The 19,359-nt window shown below is 50.6% G+C and overlaps 1 protein-coding gene across 6 annotated transcripts in view; it reads right to left on the bottom strand.

The window, feature by feature from the left end:
- Positions 1-5,172: 5,172 nt before the first annotated feature.
- Trak1 (trafficking kinesin protein 1) overlaps positions 5,173-19,359 on the bottom strand; it is a 107,532-nt gene continuing 93,345 nt past the window's right edge. For all 6 annotated transcript variants that reach the window (XM_027415429.2, XM_027415430.2, XM_035444071.1 and 3 more), the window contains 2 exons: positions 11,124-11,226; positions 5,173-8,069 (listed from right to left, as the gene is read on the bottom strand). In XM_027415429.2, coding sequence (XP_027271230.1) covers positions 7,307-8,069; positions 11,124-11,226 — 866 coding nt within the window. In that variant the 3' untranslated portion in view covers positions 5,173-7,306. The remainder of the gene's footprint in view (positions 8,070-11,123; positions 11,227-19,359) is intronic.

Here is a 19,359-nt window from a genome sequence, read left to right as displayed (position 1 = left end):
GCCTGAGGCTCCTCTAGGCAGCTAAACTTCTCTGGGAATAACTTTTAGCAGTCTTTCCTGCTTACCTAGTCGGGGAGGGCAGGACCTAGAGAATCTGGTCAGTTTCAGGGACTTCCTCAAGCTATTGTGAACTGTTTACTTCCTGTTCTTCAGCTCCTTTTAGAACGGGACCATTGTTCTACCTCCTTATAAACACCTGGTGCTAAGGTATCCTGTTGCTTCACTTGCCTTTCTCATATCCTCTGAAGTGTCTCTCAGGAGGGAGCTTTAGTCTGAGGGAACTGCTACACAGCAGTGACACCCTGTGGTGAGAACTCAGGGAAACCACATGCACACCAGGAGGTCCTGGGACGGTGCTAATGGGACAAATGTTCCCAGGGAGAGGCAAATCCCCAGGGAAGGGGTCCCCAGAAGCCCAGCTGTTGCAGAGCAGAAAAGGGTAAATGTGTAGCTGAGAGACAATAAATTCATAAAGCAGCGCAACTGAATTCCACACTTCCCACATCGGGTGTGTTAGTGTGGTTCATATTTCAAAACACCTACAGGTCGCTGTGCACCCAGACAGGATTGGGACGAACCCAAACACCGGCTGGACAGCTCCCATATGCCCTAAACATCCCTTCAGAGGGCATACGTGCCTCTTTGAGGAAAAACTCCCCACTCCCCCTCAATTCTCTTGCAGCGGAGCCAAAGGTTCCTTAAATGCCCACCCCACCCCTCCCCAGCCTCTCTTGGGCCATAGGCTTATGACGTTGGACTCCATAAACAGTGTGAGCTGCAGGGTCCTGGTCTCCCGATGGTGGCGTCTTTTGGCATGCTCCTTCCTCCCTGGCCACCAAGTCTGATTCTCTGTCTTCAGGGAGACTCTTCCGTGTAATTATTATCCCACAATGAACCCCCTTTAAAATAATCTCTAACCCATCCACAGAAGAGCTCTTACATTTGCAACAATGGCAAGAACGTCTGTCCGTTTGTTGTATTCTCACCGCAGACTTTAAATGCTCCATGAGGAATGCTTTATAAGTGCAGGCACAATAGGTGAAGTAAGAAGGAATACATAGAATTCATGCAGAAACAGGCAGGACCCGAATGGGGGACCTGTCTCTTTCATAAAAGACAGACAAAAAAAAAAAAAAAAAAAAATCAAGGCGAGTCCACAGCAAACTTCCAGGCCTGGTCACAGGAAGTTGGCAGCCGTCCTGTGTGGTGTCCCTGTTTTCACTGTAAAGGAGAATAAAGGTGAGCAACTGGGAAGATGGCAAGACTGGGCGCCTGCACTTTTTTCTGCTTCTCTTTCTCCTCCCCTCTTAATCAGCCCAGGACTCCTGCTTAGGGAATGGCAGTGGGGTGGGTCCTTCCATATAGATTAGCTTAATTAAGACACCGTCTCTTCACACACCCACCCCCCCACACACACACACAGACCTACCAAATGGGGACAATCCCCTCAACTGTCGTGATTCCAGGTGGTGTCAAGCTGAGAATTAAAGCTGACCTTGGTGGGGTGACAGCTTACGTAACACTTTCATAACTATTCTAAAGTGTTTTCTGGATGATCCAGGTGTGGCAGGAGGGTGTGTGAGGTGTTCCCTCCCATTGGATGCTACTGTGGTGTTTTCCCCTGTCAAGCTCACTTGGGTAAGTTACCCTGGCCTCATGACTTCCGATGCCCCAGGCATGGGGACTCGCTGTACTCTGGACCACTTCTGCTGCCCCCTCCCACCCGCCACTAGAAGCCACCTGGATCCCCGGAGCAGCCGCAGGCTGAGAGCTAGGTACACTGCACCTCAGAACATCTTGAAAGAGCTGGAGGGAGAAAGCCCACTGATGAGAGGCCACTCCTCTCCCTGAGCAGTTTCCCACAACCTTGAACCCAGGCAAAGTCTATTTGCAGGTGATGACTTGAAGCTGGAGAACAGGCGCCTGCCCTTAATCGAAAACATCTGATCTGTGCTTGATTGCCACAGCCGGTACACCCGTGTCTTTTTTTTTTTTTTAATCTCCGAGTGCCCTCTACTGGCAAGGGAAACAAGCTCCTCTTGGGCCATGATGGCACCCAAGAGCTCAGGTATACACATCTGTTTCTCCTCCAACCCATTATCTTAAATAAATCCCTCTTATATGCTTCCAGGAATTCATATTGACGAGTCTGTCTGCCAGCCTGCCCCAGATGGTATCTAGGTTCTGAGTGTAGGACTGTTAGAACTGTAAGGGACGGAGGCCTGTGCATATTTTCTTTGGTCTCATCCACAAGGACGTGTCTCTCCCGAGACTCATCTGCTGTCATCTCTCCTTCCCCACTGCTCGGTGGAGCCCTGGCCTGGCCTGTGAGGGAGGTGAGTCCTGGGTGGGACTGTGTAACAGCCTCCATACTAGTCCCTGTAAAACCAGATCATCTGTCCTTGGATCCTAAATTCATCCCAGGCTTTCCCACAACCTGGAACTCAGACCACTGGAAAAGATGGGCGTGTCAGGATCCAACACATAATAATAAGTATTGGGTCTTCTCCTACCCCTTTCTTTCCTTGCCCGCTACACTCTGCGCAGTCCCTGTCGAGAGTGACTGACTAGAGATCCTGGGAGAGGCTAGGGTGGGGTGAGCATTGGACCAGCAGAAAAATGAAAACAAAACAAAACAAAAAAACGGCCCAGCAAGCTTAGCCTTTTCTTTCCTGGTAGCTGAAAACCAAGGAGAACTTGACATCTTCATTTCCTGGTTGTCTCGTCGGCCTCTTCAGGGTTATTTGTCCTGAGCTTGAACAATGGAGGCTGGGGTAGGACATGAACTGGGAGGGGTGGGGGTGGACGTGGGAGAAGTTTGGAGTTGCCAGTGAACATGATTAAAATACATTGCTTGAAATTCTCAAATGACTGAGTTTTTTTTTTTTTTTTTCAAGATACAGACATGTGGGCCCAACTCCGAGGGTCTCCTGAGCTATCCAGAAAGCATACTGACTTAACATGAGTGTTTCTTTCCCTCCAGGTTGCAGGTACAGGGAGTTCCACGCTTGAGGAGCTGAGCAAGCCCCTTGTGGCTTGCTCAGCCTGCTTTATCATTATTCTACGATCTGATAATAAGCCCCCTCTTCTTGCATCAGCATGAGGCTTGGTGTTTAATGTGAGGGAAGAGAGGATCCCAGGGCGGCACCTGGATGACACCAGGGCTCCTGCCAGCCTCTCCATGGTGGCTCTCTGTGGGGTTTAAATGTGAGCTGGCCCCCATCTGTCTGTGTGCTTGAACACTCGGTCCCCAGCTTTACCCCTTGTCTACCAGCAGTGTGACCAGATGTCCCCATGCTCCTGCCGTTGTCCTTCCCGGCTTGAGTCCCACCCAGGACTCACCTCCCTCACAGGCCAGGCCAGGGCTCCACCGAGCAGTGGGGAAGGAGAGATGACAGCAGATGAGTCTCGGGAGAGACATGTTCTTGTGGATGAGACCAAAGAAAATACGCACAGGCCTCCGTCCCTTACAGTTCTAACAGTCCTACACTCAGACTGTATTCTCTTGAGGTACAAGCTACAACAAGCTCGCCCCACCTTAAACTGCTTCCTGTATGTAATCAAACACTCTGCCCCTCACCAGCTGCTCCTTCTGCCCAAATACAGGATCCTGCCACAGATCTCCCATGGGAAAGACAATGTCCCTCCCTGGAGAGGCTTTTGGGCACTGCTAATGTGAAGCAGCCCTCACACCAGCCCTCGGGTTGGCTCCTGGTGCTCTGTGGGTGCATCCTGTTCGAGGCAGATCAACTCCAAAAGAACAGAGATGTTCCTCACCAGCGCCTAAGATGTTGCCTGTCTTAGCTAGGGTATGTGTTACTGCAATAAAACACCGTGACCAAAACCCAAGCTGGGGAGAAAGGGGTTTATGTGGCTTAGGCTTTCACACCACTGTTCATCACTGAAGGGAGTCAGTACAAGAACTCAAACAGGGCAGGGACCTGGAGGCAGGAGCTGCTGCAGAGGCCATGGAGAGAGCTGCTGACTGGCTTGCTCCCCATGGCTTGCTCATGGAACCTGCCCAGGAATAGCACCACCTACCAATGGGCTGGGCCCTCCCTCATTGATTACTAATTAAGAAAATGCCCTACAGGCTTGCCTGCAGCCAGATCTTATGCAGCCATTTTCTTAATTGAGGTTCCCTCCTTTCAGATAACGTTAGCTTGTGTTAAGTTGACATAAAATTGTCCAGCTCACTGCCCAACAGTTAAGTGCTCAAAAACCAACCCCAGAGCATCCGTTGTCCCTCCTCGAAGATTAAAAAGGTAAAGGCAGTTAAGTGGCTCTCCCGAGGTCATGGCTGCCAAATGGTTGGACCTCACATTCATGATGCTGTGCCCCCAGTGTCCCTACCACTCATGATGTCACACCCTACAGTATTCAAAAATTCATGTCACACCTTCAAATATTCCCCACAGTGTCCCTCACACTCATAATGTAACGGCCTCAGTATCCCTGACACTCATGTCACACTCTCTGGGTGTCCCTGACATCCATGATGCTATGCCCCCAGTGTCCCTACCATTCATGATGTCATACCCTGTGTCCCTGACATGACACCACACCCCCAGTGTCCCCGACACTCATGACACTTGGCCCCCAGTGTTTAGTTTATCCTTTCCTCCTCACGATTGGTTCTTGAATCTTTTGGCAGAATTCTGTGCAAGGAAATTTGATGACATTCACCTTGTGATGTGCACAACTGTGTGGGAATCACTTAAATGCAAAGCTTTTGTTCATTCTGTGCTTTAATTGTAAAAGATGATACTCAACTCCGTGACCAACTGTGGGAATGGCTTATAGAAAGGTGTGTGTGTTCACAATGTATACCATGGAGCAGCATGCAGTCCTGAAGAGCATTAGGGTCTGGCTGGGAAGAGAAGGGAGGGAGACAGTATGTGAAGAGCATGTCTCATTTACTATCCCCCAAGAGCCAGACATCTTCAACTCTTAAACAGGGTAATCTCCTGAGTGAAAAGGTGTGTGTCAAGGCGGAGATGGCTTGGGTGAAGAGCATGTACTGCTCTTGTAGAGGCCCTGAGTTCGGTTCCCAGCATCCATGTCAGGGAGCTCACAACCACCTATAACCCCAGCCCCCTTCTGGCCTCTTCGGGCAACTGCACTCAAGTGCGCACATCCACACACAGGCACACTACGTAAAACACAAAAGTCTCGGCCTTTGAGCTTGTTTTATTGATGTTCATTAGCGGATAAAGTTTTGTTGTTGATCTTGATGCATTACAACACACTTTTGGGTAGTGGTTGCTTAATGTTGATCACCGGTTTATTAACTACACTAAGTATCACAACCTCTGGTGTGCCGGCTTTCACACGGGTGTTTCCAACGTCAATGGGTGGCTCCTCTGGATGTGTTCGTTCAAAGGCATGGTTGTCATCCCCCTTGGCTATTCTACCTACTGCTTTAAAATACATTCAGATGAAAAGGTAAGTTACTCGGAGTGACTGCACACCCACAACAGCCAGGAGAGCAGAGAGGTGACGAACCAGCACTCTCAGTGTTCCGAGAATAAATAGTTTGAAATAGCGGGACTGAAGCTTCCTGTTTGGGGACCTTCTCTAAGCATCGTCAGTGGATATAAAGTGACCGTCACTCCATCCAAGGACACATCTTTTGCTGGGGGAAGAGGGTCCATGTGACAGTTTCTTGAACACAGGGCGCTATCCTTTCACGGGTGTCTAAGGCAGGTGATCACGTGACATACAGATGTACAATCATGTTCAGACAAAATAAATATGATGCCTGGGGTGGAAGCTCTCTCTCTCTCTCTCTCTCTCTCTCTCTCTCTCTCTCTCTCTCTCTCTCTCTCTCTCTCTCTCTCACACACACACACACACACATACACACACGCGCAGAGGCTGGATCTGGAAGGGGAGGAGGCATCTGATTAAAATACAGCACACACAGATAATAAATAAAAGTCCACAACTGAAATGCGGGACAGCAACAGACCTAGGCCACTCGCTTCCTCATGCCTTTTCCATTCATAAGCACCTCTGATTTTTTTTTCCTATGGGCAGAAATGGGATGAGGAGACAAAGGGCTCGGGGGATGGTGAGGAAACTCATTCCTGTTTTGAAAGGAGAAGATAAAAAAATGTGGCACACGCCTTTGATCCCAGCACTCGGGAGGCAGAGGCAGGCAGATCTCTGTGAGTTCGAGGCCAGCCTGGTCTACAGAGGGGGTTCCAGGACAGCAAAGGCTACACAGAGAAACCCCGTCTAGAAAAAAAACAAAATGGGGGGAGGGAGAAGAAAGAAAAAAAGAAAAAAGTAGCTCCTGAATGGCTACAGAGCTCTCACATGCTGCCTGAGCTCCCTTCAGAGGGAGAGGGGCCAGCAGCCATCACACCTGACCAACCTTGACCCAGGATGCAATGGGGTGTGCTGTGGACTCTCCTCTTTCCTCCACTGTGTGTAGATTCAACCATCTTGTCCCCTGTCCCCTTGATCCTTTGTTACAGTGATAACTGGTCATACATCAGCCTGGCTGATAATAAGCTACGTTATTAGCAAGTTAGTGTGTGTGCCGTTTGCATTTTGGTGTCAGAGAACCACCAAGAGAAACTATCAGTACTGAGACTTCCCTGCTAATAAAATTCTTAAAAATGGAAGAAAAAAAAAAAAAGGATCACACAGAACACAGAGGGGACTGCCTGACAGTGCATCAGAGCGCAGATACATTCTTGTCAGGTCAGGCTCTGGCCCGACAGCTGATGACAACACACAGGGCAACTTCAAGTCACATCCCAAGAACAGATAGTCCGTCAGAGCAGAAGGGTGCAGAGCTCGACGAGGTTGGACCACCTACAACAGAAGAACAGCTCTCTGATGGTGAGTGGCACTGTCAGCTGTCACAGGAGGGCAAGAAGGCCAGTGACACCCAGGGTGTGGAATGCACAGTGACCCGAACCACAGTCTTATGCAGAATTCACCAGATTCCTATCCATGGGATAAGAACGCCCTGGGGAATTTCAGTGCTTCTTAAAAGTAAAGGAGAAAGGACGCCACCTTCCCCCGGGTGAGCCTGGGTGACATCGTGAGAGTGGGACCTTGTAGGGCTATCCCTTCCCGCAGATTGGAAGAGAAGCCGATGCAAGGTTGGTCCCCAAGGCCCGTGTACACACCGTGTGGAGTTCTCCTCTCTCCCCATGAGGCACAAGGTTGATTTGTCTAGCTCAGGAGAAGCAGACCTCAGAGGGGAAGGGTGTCAGTGCTCTGTGGGGGACAGGAGGTGAGGAGCAGAAAGAGGAAAACATGGTCTCCTGCATGGTGGCGATCCCTGGCCTCACCGTAAGCTAGTCTGTTTGGGGAGCTTAGCACCCATCAAGATGCCCGAGGTGAGGATCACGGGGGCTCTCATCTGCACGCTGGACCCAACCATGGTGGGGAAGCTGCGGTTCCGACGGATGCCACTGGGGCACCCCAGAGGCAGGCCCTCGGCGACCAGGCCCCCAGGGACAAGAGCCTGTGCTGGCCCTGTGGCTCCACAGAGGAGAGGTCCCTGATCCTCAGTCAAGGTGGGGATATGTGGTCGTCCTGAGTTCACCACTCTGGCCACCCCAAACCTCCTGACTTTGTCCACAAGGTTGAGGTTGGAGACAGACACGTCCGTCTGGCTCTCGCTGCTCCTCATCGGCTTCTTCTCCCTCACCTCCCTCAGGATGGAGCTGGCAGGCTTGGAAGCCAGGAAGTTGTTGTAGGGAGGGCTCGTGCACTTGAACTCAAAGGAGGGTGGCGAGGCCACGGGTGTCTGCATAGGGGAGTTGGGTGGGGTGGACGGGATCACAGCCATCCTTGGGGTGTAGGAGTGGAGGAGGGAGCCCCTGCCGGCTCTGTCCCAACTCTGGGGGTCGTACACAGCCGCTGAGATGCCTCGTTCCTTCAGCAACCACACCAGTCCCAGGGACGTGCTCATGGTGGTTGTGGACTCGCGGATATTTGTGAAGGACTCGGCCAGGCTCAGTCTCCGGGGGGTGCATGGAGTGGCCACTGGAGTGGATTTCAAGTGGCTAGTGCTGCCACAAGCCGGAGCGGGGGCTGAGTTAAGGCTGAAAGAGAAAGGGGGCTGGTTACTCATCAGAAAGGCCACAGGCTCCTTTGGAAGGATCAGCGACCCTGCCTCCTGCAGCGTGTGCAGAAGGAGCTTGGGGTAGGAGAAGGCTCCCCTGTGCCCTCAGGTCATCTGTCTGCATCTGCCCCTCATTTCTTATGGCGGGGTGGGAGGGTCCCCTTACATAAGACTGTGATCCAGGTTAACAGGAAGCTGCCATGGTCCCCTCTGCTTATCCCTGGCAGGTGCATAGAGCTGTCCCCTCTGTACATAAAGACCAGGGCTCCAAGGTCAGCTGTTGGCTCACTCGGGGTCACACTGGGCTAGGAAGTGGACAACCCTGGATTTGATTCCACACGTGAAGTGGCCCCACTGTTGTCAGGGAAGAAAGTGGACCCTTCAACAGCTAAATTACCCCAAACAATCCTTTCCCCAAACCTTGATTTTCCTGAGATACAAATCAGAGCTCTGAGTATGAGAGTCTGCTATAGGAACAGCTCTCATCCCTCTACCCCCTGCTGTTCTAGCTCCTTTTTCCTGTTGCCCAAACGCCTTGGGATATAGTGAAGCTGACACCTCACACGGCCAATTTGTCTGGGCTCCGTAATGCTCGAAGCCCACAGAGTGTATGACACCTAAATGACCACAACAGGAAGCTATGCTCATTCACCATGCCCTGGTGTTTGGAGACTTTGAGGTCATAGCATCTGTCTTTCAGCTGGGAAAGCCACCAGGGCACAGGGGAGCAGGGAAAAGCACCATTCTGTGCTCTCATAGATGGCTTTCAGGGAGCTGGCCCGCTTCTGAGTGCAGGGGACAGAGGAGAACCTGCTGCCATGGCCTTGTGGGACCCATGTCAGTGGCTGCCTGCTCTCAGCTTCAGCTGGAGTGGCCAGCTACCCAAGCAACAGGCCAGCTGGGTGGTCCCCAGGACTCAGGCACAGCGACCTCTCCCTAGGTCCTTGGGCAGGTACCAGCTAGAAGAAGGGAAGGAACAGGGCCCATTCTGGAGAAGGTTCTTGGAATGATGAGAGGGGCTCTCCTCCCTAGAGAGAGCCAGATCAAAGGCAAGTGCAAGCTATGGGTGCCGTGAGGCCCTACCTGTAGGTGGTCTCTCCAGGGGTTGGTGGGCACAGGGTGGGAGTCACAGGACAGTTATTATCACACTAGCTGGGGGAAGGGGAGAGACTCTGCAAAGTTGGGAGCACTTGGAGAGCCCACAGCAGCTCCTGGGATTGAAGAGGTGGGGTTTGCAAAAGGCACAGGGAGGGTTTTTTTTTACAAATGTTGACAGCTGCTAGAAGGTAAAAATGTTCTAGACTAGAAGGCTATTGACACAGTCATCCCTGGAAAGGTTTTCAGGGTTTCTGTTTTGCTGTGTTTCTTCCCAACTCACGCAAGACAGCCCCCTCTTACTCCTCACTTTTCTGGTCCCCAGTGTAGCCATATGAGACTTCTGGGGGAAGACATACTCAGGGCACTCTGAGCCTATAGCTTCAGCCAAAAATACTCATTTAGTCACTCACAGCTTCACAAGGGACATCTTGTGACCTTAAGAATAACCTTTTATAAACAAAGTCAGGCCTGGAAGCTAGCATCTCCCAGGGCAGCAAGGGAGATGGAAACAAAGCAGAAATCCAGGGTTCCCATTGGGTGAGACCTTTGGTTAGACCTTCATTAGTGTTGGCACTCAGCTGGGTTAGAAGGAATGATGGTCAAGGCCATGTTAACCAGGCACAACCACAGAGACACATCGAAGCCTTTGTCCCAGGGTTAGTGGCAGCCACACTTGCACACACAGCTCGGCGTGGCCCTGCAGGAGCAGGCTCCGTTGGCCGTGTGCTCACCCCCTGCCTTGCCCGTGGGCTCAGACTCTCTGCCCTACACCTCCTCTCAGCTCAACAGGGCATATGGCTGCTTCGTCGTCATCCTCACAAGACCTGTGGAGAATTATTCATAGTTTAAGGTGCTCCTTGGGGCGGCTGTTCTCTTTGAGCTGGCCCTTCTCACCTCTCTCCCTAACACCATCCATTAACTCTACCATCTTGTTTGACTGTCACATAGAAAGGGGCTATGGGGGGGGGTCGCTCTCCTGTGCTGTGACAGAGCATTCTCTTGTTTTTCTGCATAGCAGGAATGGGAGCCATATGGCTGAAATCAAGTCAGACAGACCAACATCTCTCCAGATGCTGTGCCCGAGGGATACAAGGCAAAGCGGACATGTTACTCCACCGTAGAGTTTGGCTGTGAGTGTTTCCTGGAGTCTGCTCCAGGGGAGTGAGGGTTTCCACAGATCTCAATAACTCTACCATGAAAAACCGCCACGCTCCGTTGGTGAGCTTTGAGACAACAACCGTGCTGGTGCGTCCCCAGGGCCTGTGGAAATGCTGACTTCAGCCAAAAAGGGGAGACCTAGACTCCGTAGGGGACAGTGACAGTGGCTTTCTCAGCCCCTCCCACCCCCACCCCACTCTAGATCTGAACAAACAAGGTTCAGAAAGAAAGACAGGACCCAGAATGGGCGGCTACAAGTGCTTACGCCTGCTGGATTGGCAGTGTGTGTGTGTGTGTGTGTGTGTGTGTGTGTGTGTGTGTGCGCGCGCATAGACACTGTAGCTACTGTCCCTTAGGCACCATCTACCTTGTGTTTGAGACAGGCAGGTCTCTCTGACCAGAACCTCATCAAGCAGGCTAGGCTGGCCGGCCAGTAAAATCCCAAGGATCCATCCACTTAGGATTAGAAGCACGCAGGTGATGGAGATTAAACTCAGGTCCTAGCTTTTTTTTAAATTTTTTTTCTCGCTTGACAGGGTCTTACTAGATACCTCTGGCTGGCCTGGAACTTACAAATCAGACCAGACTGTCATCAAACGCACAAAAGACCCACCTGCCACTGCCTCCTGAATACTGGGATTAAAGGTATGTGCACCACCACACCCAGCTTGGAGTTGGCCTTCGAATGAACCTCTTGGCTTCTGTCATCACGCATTGTGAGAAAGGCCATTCTCCAAATTGCACTGCTCCCGCCCGCCCCAGGGCCGTGGTCCCTTACCTTGGCGTGACCCGAGTGAGCTCGTCGGAAGGGTGCAGGATTCGGCAGGTGGTGAAGGTGAAGGTGGAGTTGGTCTGTGACATGCACTTCCCAGGGTAGTGTGCTGGATTGGAAGAGGAAGAACAAACACATTCCTTGCAGCCAAATAAACCATGATAAGCCTTAAAATCCAGCATGACCCTCCACAGATTGAGAGGCTACCTTGTGAACTGGATCTGGGCGAGGAAGTCAAGACACCGATGTTCTGGACTGAAGGTGGCCCCTCAAAAATAACCACGTTTTTGAGCACTGGTCTGCAGAGCATCGAATCCCAGCTTCCGGCCCAATCCAGACAGGGTTCCTCATCAGAGTTCTTAGGTCAGTAGTGGATCCAGTTTCCAGGGGGTGGGGGAGGGCCAATGGGCCTTCACAGATTAATTTAGTTTTCCACCTTAGGGCTCAGATCTGCTTTCTTCCAGCATCGTTTGCTGTACATTTCTTTTCACTGACAAGCAGCTGCCAATGCCCTGCCTAGAGGGAGGGGTGGAGTGGGCAGGGAAGGAGGTGCTTGATACCTGGATGCAGGGCTCGGTTCACAAAGCTCCCTTTTCTGTTCATACAGAAAAGGGCTCAGGGAAGCTGGTTCCACTACTGCCCACCTGCGATGGTCACGGTGGGAGGTGGCCTTAGCAGCCCCAACAACAACGTCGAGGAGTTCCAGAACCCAGCCTGGTCTGACACACCCATCGCTGCCACATACTCTTGCAGCTTTCTTTCCTGTGGTCTCTAGGATTCCCATTTTTACTAGAACTGAAAGCTGTTCTCCTTTGACTTCTCTAAGCGTTGTTGTTAGGGCCTTTGATGACCAAGGTTGGAGCAAAGCAAATCACTTGAGTGTAAGGACCATGCACCAAAAGCCAGCGAAGGAACAGGGAAGGAATCTACCAAAGACGTCGTGATTGTCAAGGTCGTCCTAACTCATAACTTGAGCATCAGGGGGGAAAGAGAAAAAACAAAACAAAACACAACACAAGTGTGTGTCTGTGGAGGGGAGCATCAAAACACGTGCACAGTGAAGTCATGAGATGAGCACCCACCCCACTACCCAGCCCTGCAGCAGCTCAGCCCCCAGAGGCCTCCTGGGAAAAGACTCCAGACTTCAGAGACCAAGAAACCCAAAGGCTGTGAAGATTCAAACTACTAGAATCTTCTTGCGGCAAGTTTTCTTTTGGGTTTGAAAAGAAAAAAAAATTGGCTGGGTCTTAAAAGAAAACCAGAAACCAAGTGAAGCAAACACAAGATAATAATAATATAACGGGTGAGAATGGGCTGGAGACACACAGATTGAAAGCAGGGCAGACAAATCCAGAGCACAATAACAGTGATAATGGCTAAAAGAATAGGGCAAATGCGGTGTGTGTTGACAGCATGACCCAGCTCTGTGTCCACGAGGGCCCAGTGACAACTAGGGTGGCAGGCAACCTCGAGCAGAGCCTTAGTGGGAGGCACAGCAGGAAACATAGCAAATAATACATAGAAATGGCCTTCGTGGGAGCTATAGAGATGACTCAGTGGTTAAGAACACTGGCTGCTCTTCCAGAGGACCTGGGTTCAATTCCCAGCACCCACATGGCAGCAGTAATTCCAATTGCAGGGGACCTGACACCCTCATGCAGGCAAAATGCCAATGCACATAAATTAAAAAAAAAAAAGAAATGAAAACAAACAATGGCTTTAGCATTGGGTGCAAGCAGAGGTTCCCAAGCTCAGGTCACTAGGAACACACTACAGAGCGCCAACAAAAATGGGTCAAGCTATGAAGAGGAGGCAACCAAACAATCACAAGTCTTGGACAGCGACAAAGTCCAGGAAAAAGAACAACAGGAAGCCTGAGAAGAGGGTTATTGAGGAAAGACAGAGAGGGAAAGGGGTAAACAGATCATTAAGACAAAATGGTAGTAGGAGATAACATTAAAAAAAATAAATAAACAAGGCAAGGAGGGATTAAATTTAGAAAGGCAGCCCCATTTGAACATGTGGCCAGAATGGGCAACTACCCCTCCCCAGCCCACTGGGTGTGCAGTCTCCAAGAAAATTTTAGAGATAGAGTTGAATCATCAGAAGTAAAACCCATCACATCAAAATGAGTTTGGGAGATAAGAAAAGGCTGCTAAAAATTCATGTCCCCACTCCCCGGGAGCAACGGACAGCTGTGAAGACCAAGAAGACTGATTATCTGAAGAGCTGAAGCCAGAGACTGGGCTCCTCCACAATACCACTGGGATGCCTGGGTGCTCAGACTCTCGGTGTCACCACGGACTGCCGGGATGCAGGTGCGCCTCCCTTCCTTGGGGCACAATACAGAGACAGTGAGATTCTCCACGAAGGGCTCTCCAGAGCCCCTCCTGTTTGTCCCAGAGAAGCAAAACATTGAGCCCTGATTCTTGACTTTAGGAAGCAAACAAACTAGACATGAAAACACACTCGGCAGACTCAGGGCTTGCTTTCAAAACTGGAGTTGCACACCAAAGCCCAGTGCCCAGCTCAAATACAAGTTCAAATTTTGTTTACCTCACAGGCTTCATTTTGAGGGTACAAAGGATGGGGTTCTTGGAATGACTACTCCAACTTCCTGGTGAAGTCCTTATTCTTGTCTTAGCCTGATGGGCAGGCTTCGAGCATCACAGGGGATGGACAGGTGACACATTTGATGGCAGCCAAAGGCTGAGTGGCAGGTCACATGCAGGTTCAAGGTTACTGCTTGCAACTAAGCAAGCCAGGCACTTCCAGAGGTAGGTTTCTGTGCTAATTTGGGCTTTGTGCTCACTAAGATTAGAGCTCATTCTGGCTACCTGACCACATTTTATATGGAAATGGATTTTTTCCTTACGTTTAGCTTGTCTTTTGCTAGAGGTTTTGATGCTGACTCAAGAACTGGCAAGGTTTAAAATCAACTAAACCTTGGTTGTGAGACCCACAGGGGTGAACTACAGGTGACTGGTGTGCCACAGGCCAACACCCATGATGGCCAGCTGTGTTGGAGGGCAAGGGAAGGGCGAGGCCCACTCTGCTCCTGTTTGCTGATGTGGCCCTTGAGCTTCTGTCTGGAGGGCAGGCGCTTGGCATTACCAGCTTGCCTACGGCTAAGACCCAGGGTAGGTCATCCCTGATACAGCTCTGGGTCTCCCCAGAGTCGGGTGGTGGTGAGTGGTGAGTGGTGCTACACAAACCAGGCTGGAGTGCAGTATTGAAGCCTCCCAGGGCTGTTGCTTCCCCACAGCCCAAAGTGCTGAGAAGAGAGGACCATGGCAGATGCTCAGGGACCCTACAGGGACTTACAGATGACTGGGACTCTGCCATCCGGGCAGCCACATTTGGGCATAGGTTTCACTCAGCCCTGTCTTTCGTGTGTCCTCTGGGGAGGGGCAAGTCCAAGCCGACAGTGCACTGGAGAAACCATTTTCCTTTCTGAGCAGCTCCCTAGAAGCCAGCGGCATACGCAGAGGCTCTGAAGCCAGTGGCCGCAGCTGCAGTCTTGCGATGTTGATACAAAGCTAAGCTATTTCAGACCTTGGAGAACAGGGAAATGCGGGCCACGCCACCCAGCTATGCCTTGTTCTGTTTTGAGATGGGGGCTCATGTGTTCCAGGCTGCCTGGGAGCTCTCTAGACAGCCAAGGCGACGTTGCCCTTGATCCTCCAACAACACCTCCCAAGTGCTGAGACTCAGGTGTGCGCCACCCCTGGTCTCCACGTGCTGGGGACAGGTCCCAGGGCTTTGTGTTGTACCCACAGAACCACGTCTTCAGCTCCAAGATACAGATGGCATAAACTCCTAAAAACGTCAAAAACCTTCTGTTGCCAGCTTCTAGCAGCGTGGCTTACACTGTCCCCTACAACGTTCTTTTCAAATGTATCTGAAAATCTTGAGAAAATCTTTACAGGGCACAGAGCGCCTGCTGTGGCTCCCCCTGTGGGAAGTAGGCAACTGGGGTGAAAGACGTAAGCGTGCCCTCCGCTTTCCTGACTTGACCATGTGGGCGCGAAGCTGCTGGCATGTGATCTGGACCTGCTGTGCACTTTCTACGAATTCCTTCTACACACACACACACACATACACATACCACACACACACACATACACACACCACACACACACACATACACACTCCACATACATCACACTCACACCACACACACACACACCATACACTCACGCACATACCACATACATCACACACCACACACACACACACACACACACACACACACACACACCATACACTCACGCACACACCACACACACACACACCACACACATACTACATATCACATACACACACCACACACACACACACACACACACACACACACACACCATACACTCACGCACACACCACACACACACACACCACACATACATACTACATACATCACATACACACACCACACACACACACACACACACACACAGCAGTGGCTACCACATCAACAGTGGCACCCAGGGCCCTTTCCTACCAAACAAAACAAACTTGCTGAAAACGAAAGCTGCCATCTTCAAAACTGAATGGTGTGAGCCGAGCCTAAGCACATGAGCCGGGTTTTGCTTTTACACGACCCCCAGCTGGTGATGGCACTGTCCTGCTTGGGATGGGAAGGCTGCCTTGCCATGAGATTGCTTTTCATAACCAAAAAGGAGGCCAAAGCAATGTTTAGAGTTCTTCCTGAAAAGACAAACAACATGGGAGGGGAAATGCTTTGTAACCTAACAGTGCCTGGGAAAGATCATGTAGAAAACCGTGTGCCAACTGCCATATTCATACAACAGAGTGAAGGAAGTCTCACACCGTTCACCTGCGCCTTCCTCCACACGGGGACATTGTCACACTGTTTTAAACTAAGAGACTATGCAAAATATGTTGTTTTGACATACAGTCTAGTTTTGTAGCTCAGACCAGCCTCTGAGTTCATAATCCCCGCCTCAACTGCCTGAGTGCTGGGATACCAGATGTCTACGCCACCTCACCAAGACAAAGGTGGGTTTTAAACTGTTAATTGCTGTACTTTATTGGCAAAACTTTCTAAGTTCTGGCTTCCCTTCATTCTCATGTTTCTCTGCCTTTTGAATGTTTCTTTTATACAGCCCTAGTCTGGTCCTGTAGATCTGTTAAGGCCCTGGATCCTGGCCCTTTATACCCCAGTCTGGTAGGTTTTCTGGGAGACTGAAAAGAATCATTGTGATCCTATACAACTCATATTTAATTCTTGTGGACTTAAAAATTCTATTCTCACCACAGCAAACTGCCTGTTGTCTGTTTCATCTCAAAAATATGTATTAATTGGGAGATGAACCACTTTACATCCTGCAGAGAGGGCAGGGCAGCCTTTGAGTGACTCTGAGGAAAAGACTACTTGAGAACGATATAAACTGCCAAGGGGAATAAATACAAAACTCTCTCTGGATCTTTTTCTACCAATGAGGCCCTGACCCCATGGCACTGGCTCTTCATTCTCCCTTCTGGGGCTGACACAGACAAGCCAGGAAGAATCTTTGCCTGCTTGGGCGGGTTAGAGAGTAGTCTCCCATTCTCAAGGGGATGGCTGTCGTCTGTCTGAACATCCCTGTGTGCTCACAAAGGCTTCTCCACATGAGCAGACCCACACAGATGCCTCGGCAGACCACACAGCAGCTCTAGCGTTCTGGAGGTTCGGATGCCAGGGAGAAGGGTCTCCACAGTTGACCCTGCTCTGCAGGTTTCAGGCAGGGCAATGGAGCACTGTCCATGGAGCACTGTCCACTTTTGAGGATCAGCTCTTCCATTCCGTCGTCAGTGCTCTACTTCAGGCCTGCAGACCACCTGCCCTGCTCAGTTCACCAAACGCTCTTAGAAAAAGCTCTAGGTCTTTCTTCGCGTGTCCTGATCCCGGTGGGTGTGAACAGACCATTCACTCTTTAAGGACTCAGGGATGAGAGCCAGGACTGGGAAAATGTTCCCATCCCACGGGGAACAGGGAAGGCACTTCCCTCTGCCGGAGATACCTGAAGGTCTATGAGCCAATAGTACCGAGCTTCCCTTCCAGACCCACTGGGCCACTGGGCCACTGGGCCAGCTTCTTCATACAAGCTATGTGGACCCTCTTGTGTGGACAGCGGTGGGGACTGAGTACAACACAGACTCAGGGAAGAGGCTTGCTTCCATGGGGCACCTGCTCTGTGACTGAGCTGAAGGAATGCTTCACTGGCCAGACTTCCTCCTCTCCGTGGTGGGCTATTATTTTCACCCCTTTACTCCACAAAGCTTCTGAGCACAGCTTGGATCTGTGTTTTGGATAAGGAAGTGGCGAAAAGGCTGTTTAATGACGTCTGCCTCTGGTGGTCCTGGGGCTTGAGATATAGGAGGTCTGTTTTGAATGAGTGTGATTTTAATGGTCTACACTGATGCCAGCCAGGATCTTGGGGCCCAATTGTGAGTCATGTGCACGTCCAGGGAACATGGATGGATAAGGCATGAGCCAGCCTCAGGGTACAATCTCCTCGTATGTGAGTGACAGACAGATGAATTGACTTCTGACTCCATCTCTGGCCTTGGTTTAATCCTATCTTATTCTCCCTTTTGGGTCTTCAGGGTTATTCAAATGAGCTCAATCCTGCAGCACGACCCCACCAGCTGCCAAGTGGGCTTAATTAACCCTTTCCCCCATGCAGGTGGGACCAGGGGATGACTATCCTGAAAAGAATGTGCTTCCTCTGTTAATTCAGGGCATCAAACACTCATTAAAATGAAGTAAAATATGACCTAAAGGTTGTTTTCAACAGTCCACTTTAATCTTCTAGGTCATTTACAACACAACAACATGGAACCCACCTTTAAGACATGGGATTAAGGGGGGAAAGTCAAAGGATGCTTCAAAAGACATGTTAAAATACACTAATGAAAGTGTCTACTAGGTGAGTCTCCCCACTCTTCACCCTGCTGGTGCCCATGGTAAAAAAGACTGTCAACTGCCTTCTGCCTCAGACATCTGCCCTCTGAGGTGCTCCCAGGCACACAGCCACTCTGGGAGCTCAGGCATCAGCACAGGGCCAGCAGGGACCAGGCCAGTGGTATATAAATCCTGTGGGGCTCCAGGTCTTCTCATGGAGGCCCATCAGCCTTTATCCACCCTCCCCCGACTGTGCATCAAAGCATTTGGGGTATCCAGCGTGACTCGGGGTGGCAGACTCTCACGCTGCCACCACTCCTGACAGCAGGACAGTCCTGTCATTTCAATGGAGAAGAGGAGCCATGCTGCGCTCTGCACACCTCCCCTCTGCATGGGGCTCCCAGAGAAGATTCCCATGAAGAAAACTAGCTCTAGAGAACTCGCCCCGAAATGGGGACACCTCTCCTGGATGACCCTGAACAACTGCTTAGCTGTGCTTGAAGCACACACACTGGGCCTGACTCTTCTATTGTTTCTGCTCTACCTCTGTTTGGCTACCCCCAAATCAAGTTACTGGGTGAATGTAGTATAAGGTTCAGCAAGGGGGGAGCGTTAGGTCAGAAAGGCCACTGTCACAGGAAGGGAGAGGCTGGGCCTTTCTCTAGTCCTCATAATTAGGGCTCTCACCCTCTGACCTCTCACACAGCTCTTGGTGCAATGATTTTATTCTTTCTGAACAACTCGCCCCCCCAAAAGCATTTGGGGTGCATCTTTCACCTCCCAGGATGGGCGTCCCAGCTATAGGAAGAAACTATATGACTCTGACTCCTACCCTTTCGCCATGGTGGTTAGCCAGACTCTGGTGCTGTCTGCCTTCAGATGGGACCCAGTGTTGATAACAGAGGGAGACTCGAGGCAGCAGCTTGCTGTCCTGTCCTTTTGTTTTGTTTTGTTGAAACAGAATCTCACCATGTAGCCCAGGCTAGCCTTGAGCTTGAGATTCCCCTGCCTCAGCTTCCTGGGAATTATAAGTGCTTGGATGGTAAGTATATACCCCCAGGCCTAATTGAGAGTATCCATCTCATTGGATGAATGTTCTCATTCCCGCTACTTCACCTGGTAACTTACTTTAAAAACTGAAAACATAAATTTTTGTGATGACACTTCTAAAATTGACATTTAAAAAAACAACTGGTCCAGGCCAAGCCCCTTGACCACAGCTGTCTGCAATTAATTAACCTGCGGAGAGGCGACATTACCGAAACCCTGGCTTTGTCTTTGTCTTGGATTTCATGGCAATGTTGTGACCTCTGCAAATTAAAATTATGAATCAGA

This window comes from Cricetulus griseus, chromosome 4 (assembly GCF_003668045.3).
Source record: "Cricetulus griseus strain 17A/GY chromosome 4, alternate assembly CriGri-PICRH-1.0, whole genome shotgun sequence".
Lineage (NCBI taxonomy): Eukaryota > Metazoa > Chordata > Mammalia > Rodentia > Cricetidae > Cricetulus > Cricetulus griseus.
The sequence above is the reverse complement of the archived record's forward strand: the minus strand, read 5'-3'. Positions and strand labels throughout refer to the sequence as shown.